Source organism: Geospiza fortis, unplaced genomic scaffold, assembly GCF_000277835.1.
Source record: "Geospiza fortis unplaced genomic scaffold, GeoFor_1.0 scaffold66, whole genome shotgun sequence".
Taxonomy (NCBI): domain Eukaryota; kingdom Metazoa; phylum Chordata; class Aves; order Passeriformes; family Thraupidae; genus Geospiza; species Geospiza fortis.
In genome coordinates, this window is record NW_005054312.1 from 8,087,181 (window position 1) to 8,097,389 (window position 10,209).

The 10,209-nt window shown below is 39.7% G+C and overlaps 1 protein-coding gene across 1 annotated transcript in view; it reads right to left on the bottom strand.

Annotated features, from left to right (window-relative positions):
* Window positions 1-3,275: 3,275 nt before the first annotated feature.
* The window catches only part of LRP5 (LDL receptor related protein 5), a 93,797-nt gene continuing 86,863 nt past the window's right edge, over window positions 3,276-10,209 (bottom strand). Inside the window, exons 19-22 of the mRNA XM_005419500.3 lie at window positions 8,612-8,848; window positions 7,215-7,354; window positions 4,246-4,343; window positions 3,276-3,730 (exon numbers count right to left, since the gene is read on the bottom strand). Of these exons, the coding sequence (XP_005419557.3) occupies window positions 3,469-3,730; window positions 4,246-4,343; window positions 7,215-7,354; window positions 8,612-8,848 (737 nt within the window). The 3' untranslated portion in view covers window positions 3,276-3,468. The remainder of the gene's footprint in view (window positions 3,731-4,245; window positions 4,344-7,214; window positions 7,355-8,611; window positions 8,849-10,209) is intronic.

A 10,209-nucleotide genomic window follows, 5' to 3' on the forward strand; every position in this document is an offset into this window, starting at 1 on the left:
CAGTATAGCTCAAGTCAAGCTATAATTTCAAAAACTGTTCCTTGAAGTGAAGGAATCTTTGACTGTCAAAGATGATTAGTTGTCCATTCACCTTACAGCCTCACACTGCTGCTGCACCTGCCCTGCAGACGGGACAAATTCTACAGGAGGGAGGACCCAAGTGGCTGCTTTCAAGGCAGCACTGCAGGACAGGTAAGCTGCTTTCTGCTGGGCCATCTGTCCTTTACATCTAACACAGAATCAGCCATATCATCTGCCCATTACTGCCTGCTCTCCAGACACCATTCCTTCTTACACCCTGAGTTGTTTCTAGTGCCAACATGCAGTCACAATGGGCTAGGAAAGTAGTGGTTGAAAACACTGATTCAAGTACTCACAAGCTCACACAGGTAGCTGAATCATATGTACCCCTCTGCAGGTTCCTAGGGTAGAACTCTTAAAATACTTCAGTCAGCTTTCTCACAGAAAACTTCTGAGTTATTAAAACCATGCTTAAGCCTCACCAAAAGGCAACTTTCCCCCACACATTTCCTATTCATCCCTGAACTGCCAGAATTTCTCATATGCAGTCTCTAATCTCCTGCAAGTCCTCCTCTCATCCTTATCTAGAAGAAAATAGCACCTATTTTCTATGTTTTAGCCTGAAAGTTCACAGGGTGGAAACCACTAAGAACACAGTGGGGATATTCTGGAAAGAAGTAGTTCCTGTTGCTCAGATTTTCTTCCTGGTTTTTTCTAACACCTGGAGTGCAGTACTCCTTTTAAAGTATATAGTCCACAGCAATCAAAAATAATATTTAGTATTTAAATGTTAAGATGCTAAATTTGTATACAATTTTTTTAAAGGCTTTTAGTGTCAGTAATATGGAGCAGTGTATTGATTTTCATCACCAAAATTCAAGTGCCTCAGAGAAGGCAATTCCTCAGCAAATATCAACAGCAAGAGGCTATGAATGTTCAACTGAAATAAAAATGTATGCTTAATTCACCCAATCCAGCAAATGCTTCCTTCCTTCTTAAGACCTAAGCTCCAAAAGAATGTGACTCTAGATAGTTCAGCTCTGAGTAAAAATGCTAATTTTCTTGGACTCAGTTCCAATGTTTCTAATAGGATACAAATCTTCAGATGAAATGATTAGGATTCTTATAGCTCTTAAAAAAGATCAGTGGTTTAACGAAAAAAAAAAGTAATTCTGCATCCATTCCTGTGTAATCACAGGAATAGAGGAAAATTAATGTGGTATATCTCTAAGCTAGAACTATGACATGAAACAACTAATGAATTCATTATAAATAGTGAGTAGTTATCAGACAGAAAATCATGTATGATATGAAATTGGACTACCAACTGCTGTAATGCAGAACAAATACTCTTTTATACAACTCATGTGGCACATAAAATATCCTGGGGATGTATATTCCTAATTTAGTTAGTTGAAACATGATCACATGAGAATTGCTTTCTTTCACCAAACCATCAGTTCAGAGATTGGCTAAATCATACAGAGTAACAAACTATGACCTTGCCCATCACAGCATAGTACAAAATTGCTAATGTTGATAGGGAATGAGGAAAGAACTCATTCTTCAACTCCATTTCTGTACTCTTCTCTATGAAAAATCATCCTCTTTGTGCTTAATCTCTCAAGTAAAAATTTAGACACAAAGGTAGTAAAAGCTACTTTAGGAGTTTTAGTTACACACCAGTGACAGCACAAATCCTATCCTTGAACTATGCAGACAGGAAGAACAGATCTGAACTAATAAATCTGAAAACACAAAGTGGATCAGAACACTGTGGTCCCAGCCCTTCCACAACCACAACAAAGACCTGGCTCCTGGAGTTGTAGGATTCCTCTGATGCGCTCTCAAAGAAATTGCTAAAAAGACCCAAAGCCAAGTACAATTTTAGTTCAAACAAGAAAAAATGTTCATTGTTGCCATCAATATTAAAGCTGTTGAAGGCCCAACACATCTGTTACTGAGCAGCTGCAGAAACAGGTGCAAGTTTGCACATTCAGGACTTCCCTCAGATGTCCCAAGCAGGCACTCACATTATCATCACCAGTGCTGAATTTATAAAGTGCCATACAATAACAAATCCCTTTTGCTACAGAGAAAGAGCAATTAAAGCAAAAATTTGTCTTCTGAATTTTAAAGGGACTGATTCTAGCTTCCCCATTCCCTAATTTTTTTTTTGTAGGAATGGGAACAACCACTTTGTTGATCTTGATGTCCTGAGGTTACAGCAGTTTGTACAAGTTAATCATTTTTATATCAACATGAATAGAAAAGAAGTATTTGTCTTTTATCCCTCTCCTGTTCTTTTTTCTACCTATTTGTAAATCTGGATCATGTGGCAAATTTTTATGAGATGGCTAAACTGATTTTTGATTTGAGCTATGCAGATACCATTTTTCTACAAGCACCAGTTGAAACCCAAACAATTTTCATCATTTGAACACAAGTGACCATTTTGGAGAATTAATATTAAGAGATGAAGCAATTCTCTGATCAAGTCAACACAGGTGAACACCTCAGAAACCTGGCACAGTGATTACAGCACTTTTGAGAAAAAATAAACTTGCACTGTGTTTTAAGAAGCAGCTGACCATTACAGCTTCTTCCCAGATAGTCACCAAAGCTTCACAAGGAAGGATGAAGGAGCTTGGTTGCATCACCGTTAAAATGGCGAGTCTGACCAAATCTGCAGTTTGTTGGGCATTCTCTTAGCTTAAATACCACTTCAAACTTGATCCTTGCTGTTACCCACAGGTCACTACAACTGCTTCTGCTACCGTTCACCCAGTCAGGCGGGGAACTGGTTGGGCCTAAACCAAGTTTTTTAGGACTGATCTTGTTTAGCCTGAATCAGTTACAGAATTGGCCATGTGCAGAGTGCCACTGCCATGAGGTAGGACGTGATGCCTGTGGGTGCTCTGCTGGGAAGCTTCAGCTCACTTGCAAATAGGAGCATCTAAGGGTTGTGATCTTGCACATTTTCTTCCAGTGGTGGGGCAGGGATGATACCAACAATTGTATTTAAATGGTTTTTTTTCTCAAGGAATAAGCCTGCATCTTTCTTTAAATGACCCCCTCCCACAAGCCACTTAGTTTTCTTGTCTCACATTAACAAAAAGAACTACACACACTTCTTGCATGTAAAAAGGTGACTTAAAAATGCAGAAAGTTTCAACATTCCCTCCCCAAATCCTTTGGAGACTGAGTCAGTTACATGACTTCAAAAAGGCAAATATGGCACAAAAGAATGGAAATTAAGTTAAAAAAATCAATTTTATAAATATTCTTCCTCTGTACAATTTTTCACAGCCCCACCCCTCCCACCCATTTTTATTCACATTTAGTTTTGTTTAATTCCCACCCAGATTTATTTTTAAATCATAAAATATATATTTTAAATCTGTTCATATTTTAAAATATTTACAGGAAAAGTTCCTTCTGTTGAGGTCATGAAGAGTCTGTACAAGGAGAGGGTGGAGGGGGGTAGAGGTGAAAATAGCTTCGTTCCGTGGCAGGAGATGGAGGGCAACTTTCTTCTGCCGACATGTACTGACTGCGAGGTGTGGGAGGAGGGGGGTAAGGGTCTGAGTCTGAATTTAAATCTATGTAGTATTTGTTGGCCTTCCATCGACTCGTGGTATAGTCACTGTCACAGACATCTGTGCTGCACGGGGTTGTGGGTGGAGCTATCCCTCGTATCAGGTATGGCCTGCAGGAAACCAAAAAAGAACAAAGCACACGCTTTAGTTGCAATCTGGGGAGAAAAGAAGGAAAAAATAAAGAGATTGAATAGCTCTGTATGTTCAGTGAAGATGCCTGCTCATTAATACTATGTGAGCCTTAATTCAGACTCTCAGAGAAATCCAACAAGAAATACCTGAACTTCTTGTTTTTCAATTGTTCTTCAATTTTGAGTGGCACAACTACCCTCAGCCAACAGCACATTCTTCCAGCCCCTAACCTACCAGAGGAGATCACAATGACCACTTAACCCAGTCACTAACAAATAGATTTACTCATGAAAGAATTTTAAGATAAGCTTAAGAGAATGTGCAGAAAATACCAACAGGGATGCTCAGGGACTGTTACATAGCAATGTAATGTACGTAATTTGAATGGTCATTTATTAAGAGAGGAAGAGATTTTTAAATGAAGTCTGAACAAGATCCAGAACTAAAGGCAGATAAACAGAAGATGTAGCAAACCTTTTTATCTGAACTGTACCTGTAAGATCTTGTGTTTGAAGGAATGTTTGAGGAATAAAACATCTCTGCATTGTATAAGGAGCGATCAGTAGCTGGGGAAGGTGGAGGGTTCAAAATCTAGAAACAACAGGAAAAAGACGTGTGAAATTTTGGTTAATTATACAGTTTTATTTAGATTGAAAACAGTATTGATGCCTTCACCCTGTCATTCATCCTTATTCTAGTTTGCTCTCCTAGCTGCTTGGATGTGTTAATGCATTTTTAAAGATCACAGATGTTCATTACAAGACTTTGGACTTGGGTACTGTGCACGCCTTCAAAGTTCTCAGTACAGGGAATTTTCTTCCTTGCCACATCTGTTATTATGCTGGAAGGCTGGAATAAAGCTGGAAATGAGATCCAGTTTGGCTGAATCCGAGTGCACTTCCTTGGACATAAGGACTGATACATCCTCAGCAGATGCTATTGGAAATAAAATATGTTCCACTCCCAGACCCTAAACATGTCCCCAGTCAATAGTAGGGTCAGGAAGCCAAGTTCCTCTACTATAACTAATAAAACCCCAGCCTTCCCTGAACACTTCATTTTCACTCTTGTTCTGTAAACATATCATTTTGGCAGAGTTCACAATGCAAAAAAGTCTATGAGCTAAAAAACATTTATAGCCTGTCTGTGTGTGCATATAGACAGCATACACACACATATGGCTCGGCTACATGTGCTTACACACTCATAGGTTACTGGTAGCCTTCATACAGGGAAAAAGTTTAGCAGGCTTCACAATTATTTAGGATTCTTCTACTATCAGGAAGCTGAACCTCTGACACAGCCATCAGGGCATTGGCCTAAACGTAAGAAGAGCACTTTATCTTTTCCAGTGTGGAAAATTACATCATTGCTGTTGATTGAGCCTTGCTACTGATGTGCACATCTTGTACACTGCCTGCCCTGGGCACTCAGCCAATTCTTGGCCTGCCCCATTGACCATCCTTCCTCTGCCTCTGCTCCTCTCCCACAAAAACACTCTAAAATCACTGAGTAGAGATCATTGTCTGGGTCTTCACTGTGCAGCATCCAGCAAAGTGATTCCTGGCCTTGGAGCTGAGCTCACTGTTACTTATACTGACAAGCCCTGCACCCAGATTCATGTGAAGGCAGACAACCTTTGCCAGCTGTGGGGAGTGATGAGTAACTACCCCAAGGCCATCTTTTAGAAATCTTCCTCCTTGGAGGAGCACTGCATGCCAATTGTGGGTTCATTCCTATTGACACCCTGAGCTGCATCAGTAGCACTTCATGTTGAGACTAAATACAGCAAACAGTGTCAGCCAGGATGCCTGTAGCCAGGTTCTCAGGTATGTAAACTGGCATAACTTCATTGACACTGATTCTTTCCCAGTCTCTATTCACTGGAGCACCTCTCAGCACCACCAAGATGTGTTAAACAAACCAAAAAAAGCCAAGAAAATGAAGGTGCTCAGATCTGTCCTTTCGATTGTTATCATAAAGCTGGGTAATTAGCTACCAGGCAGAACTCACCAAAACGTTTGGATTAAGCAGTACCTCAATGTAACAAAGCCCTTGCAATAGCTTCCTTCTAAGAACCCAGCATGCCTTTCATGAAGGAAATGCTGGTATCATCCCTGCAGGCCCTGGCTGACACAGCAAAGTGTGGAAAAAGAATTCCCAGCAACAGTCAGATTAACTTAGGCCAGAAGTCAAACGGGAGAGTTGATCTTTTGGCCGACACAGATCCCATAGAATCACACAGGCAGATCAGCTCTTGGCTTCTTTTCTCTTTCAAGCTTTACTTAAGTAAGTGTTTTTTCAGTTCATCCTTTTTAGCCATGGTACTGACACATCAATCAGGTTTAGCATGAAATTGTTCAGCACATTACAGAGACACTGGTGATGCATGAGACAAGCTAAATTGGGAGGGCTGCTGAGTTCCTGACTTATCTGCTTCTTGATGGTTTCACAGTGCAAGAAGCATGTACTCAGTTTTACCTTACCAACAGATAAGCTCACAAGCCTCTCTTTTCCATTTCTGCCCTTCTTAAAAGGAGAGAAAGTACCTTGTAACTGGCCAAAATGCCATCAATCAAAATGCCCACATAGAGCATAACAGCTTATGTGTAAACACAAATGCATGTAGACCCACACAGTGTGTGGGCTCCTGATTCAATACTACATAAAAATCCCCTCCACAGCTGGCAGATCAACTCTGGCAGCTTCTTGTGTGTGCCTAAAATCCAATGGATGTATTGCTCACAAGCATAATAGAAAAAACTCATGACAAAATATGCTGGCAAACAGGAACCTTTGTATGTCTTTCCTACATATTCAGAGAGGACTCTTTCCATTCAGAATATACATGTTGGAATTTGTGAAACTGTGATATGGGGATGAGAATTCTGTCACTTCTAACACTCAAAAGTCAGGTATGGAGCTAAATTACAGCTGAAAAAATGCAAAGTAACCTCTGCCTCACCCTGCTGTACCAGTATTTTCCCCCAGTGCATGCACTTGGTTTTCTGAATCAACAATCGACACTTGATCTAAACAGCAAGTCAAGCTTATTTCATACACTTTTGTATTCCAGTCCCCTTTCTTTTTGCTTGCCTTATTATTCCATGTGTGCCTGCAGCATTAGGCAATGCAAAATGTCATTGGGCCATGGCCACCAGAGTTAACAAAGGAGGTGGCATCTCCAAGGGAAAACCAGAAGTATCCAGGGACAAACCAGCTGAGTATCACTCTGATAACAAAACATTTTGGACATCACAGAGCACTGTACAATCCTGATGGACTACAATAAAGCCCTTTTGTGAAGCTCAGTGAGTGTCAAAATGGGCCTGCTTATCATAAACAGTAACACCCAAGAGTTGTTAACAGTTGTTAACATCTACTTAGTAAGCACAAAATTTCACCTTTTCTTTCTTCAGAAGCAGGAGATACCCAACCCACTGGTGTATTTCCCAGACATACCTGTGGATAGAAAGTGGCTTTAGTGCTGGATGAGCTGCTTGAAGATGCTCCAGTAACATGGTTTCTGTCATACAATGGGGCACCACTGCTTCCTCCCATGAGACTCATGGAGCTAATCATGGACTTTCCACAAGAGATGCCTGCATTGAAACAGAGAGGAAGACAAGGTTAGGTAAACCAGTGTTATCTGTCAATGCCAAACAGAAACCAAACCCCTACCTTTGCAAACCCATGCAATGATAATGGTTGTCACACCTTGGGAAGAGTGCTTTATGTAAAAATTTCAGGATTACAAGGAACAGACACTTTTTGTAAAGAAAACATTTCACCCTCACACCTACTGTCTCACTGCAGCACTGAACTCACAACCTACTATCACACTGCTGAGAAAGGAATCTTCAGAACAGCTGATCCAAACTGCTCACCCAAATTAAAGAAGAAATTTTCCAATTAAACAAACTTAGGCAGTTGCAAAAAAACCCCATTAGACAAGGCCCCCAAAAAAACCAAGTTTGAGACCTCCAAAGTTGCCATTTCCATTGCAAAAAATTCAATTGCAAGTAAATGAAAAACTGCAAAACTCAAATATTTTTGTTGAAAATAATCACAGTGAAAATTGAAAATCAGCAGAGACAAAAGGAAGGAAACCTGAGTTAGAGGAAAATGGAAGACATCATTCTCCAATCTGTTTTACTACAATATACTCTTAACTCAGACAATTAATTTTCAGCTTCTTCTTGTCAGACTATTCAGTGCTAATGTAAGAGTTAAGTCTGGGAAGTTTTCAGAAATTTTTTTTTCAAATGCAGGAAATATTTATTACAAGCAGAGTAAGTATTTGTAATCATCATTCACGGTTATATATCCTTCTTGGAAATGCCATGGTATTAGAAACCTGTCTTTTCTTTAGAATTAGCATAAATAATAAGATTTTCAGCTGTTGTAACTTGTCACAACAATATGGATTAGAAAAAGCTAACAAATATGGATGAGAATCAGAATGACAGCTTGGTTTAGCACCTACAGAAGTACAGATGAAAACCACTGATACTTGCTTTAATTAGAAAAGCTTTAGTGTGAAGTCCAATTTAAAACATCCCTGCAAAGATTTCACCTGCAATTATTTCATCCTCTAATTTTATCTCCTACCACAAAAACCTCTTGATAACCATAGTAACATAATTTAAGCAGGAATAGCTGACCATAGCCATTAAAGTGCAAGAAAAGCTAACAGATTTTACATATTTGATTCAAATGACAGATTCATCCCAAAACCACCAAGCAGACCAATATCTAATTTCTGCTCTCTGAAAACTCCACACCCAGCTGCCTTTATCATGTGCAAAACTCGAAAGCCAGACAACGGAATGGTGCTGATTGGATGCAAGCACCCTTACCAGTGAAAGTGCCATGCTGAGAGCTTCCTGGAGCGATGAAATTGAGAGGGACGTGGGGGGTACCGCTGACATACTCGTGCGGGAAGGGGCTGTTGGGCCCGGCGTAGCGCTGGCACACCACGCGCTGGCACACAAAGTACATTCCCCCCATGACAAACAGGGACAGGATTATCCCAATGACAGGGCCAATGGCACTGCTGTGTGGCTGCGACTCATCTGAGGCTGGCTTCAATTTTTCTGGAAAGAGAGGAGAAGAAAATGAAACGTGGTCATTAAACATGGAGCAGTGTACATGCTGCTGTCCTGGAGCTCATTCAGCAAATCAGGCAGCACACAGCCATTCACACAGTGCCTTTAAAAGCATCTGCATCACACTCAGGCATCTGTGACTCCAGATATTCTGATTCAGTACACAAGACTTCATGCTTCCTCTTCCCCTCCATAAAGCAGTATGAGCAAAGTACTCTTCTTTTTGTTGAGCGATTTATCTTGTAACAGGGTTACTTATCTTGACAGAACAACAGTGTAGAAAGTTTCCTTTTCTTCCCCTGCCCTCCAAAGTCAATGGGTAAAAGATGAAGGATACTTATAAAACTAAGTCCTTAATCAGAGAGGATTGCCGTCTCAAAAGCCATTTGGGTTAGCAATAACATGAAAAATCAAGAAAATTTACCAGTAAGGAACGTACCGTATATACTAAGCAGTGGATGTCTTCCTAGCCAATACAGGTCTTAAAACAGAATACTTTTCCTTCCTAAAATATTACTTGCTTTCAAACAAACTCCACCTTATAAATTGGAAGGAAAACACAATCCAAAGTATCTCAAATACTTTCTACTCATTATTTTTCCCCTTATGTAGCCGAATGTTAAATAATAAAAGGTGTTGCAGTATTTGAGATGAGCTATACCTCGCATCTCTCCCTGATTATGGGCAACACATTCAAAATTCTTGCCAGATAAACCTGACACTTCTCTGTTTTTCACATATGTGATGGTCTTCAGGGAAAGCAATTTTTTCCATGTGATTCACAGGTTTATAATTTTATTCTTTAACATACACTAATAGATGCATTCAAAAAGTGAAGAAATCAAAATAAACTTGTCCAAACTTTACATGCTCTGTTCTAACTATAGACCCCTTCCCCTTGATGAAGTTGCAAGAAGTGAAAAGGTTCATATAAGATTCAGGCCTTCACTTCATAAAATTTTTCTCCAGTGGTTCTGGTTTCCACTTCGGCAGAAGGGAATGAAAAACAACTGAAATTGGAGAAGGAAGATAAGGAAAGACAAAGATCTAGGAATAAACTCTTAACAGCTCAGCATCCAGAACTTATTTCTGTCTTAAAGTCTTTGGTTTTTTCACACTTACTAGTGCATGACAACTTTTATGTCAGCTAAGATCTTAATTTTCAAATAGTCAGATTAGGTCAGACATGATTAGTTTATAAAAGAAGCAAAGCCAAAATTAAAACATGCTCCCAAATTAGCTATTTTAAAACACACAATTCTCATTTTGGTTAAACCTAGCTTCTTTTGAATGCAAGATCCTTATCTAAAAGGTAGTAATCATTTTTATTCCCTACTTGAGCTCTTTCC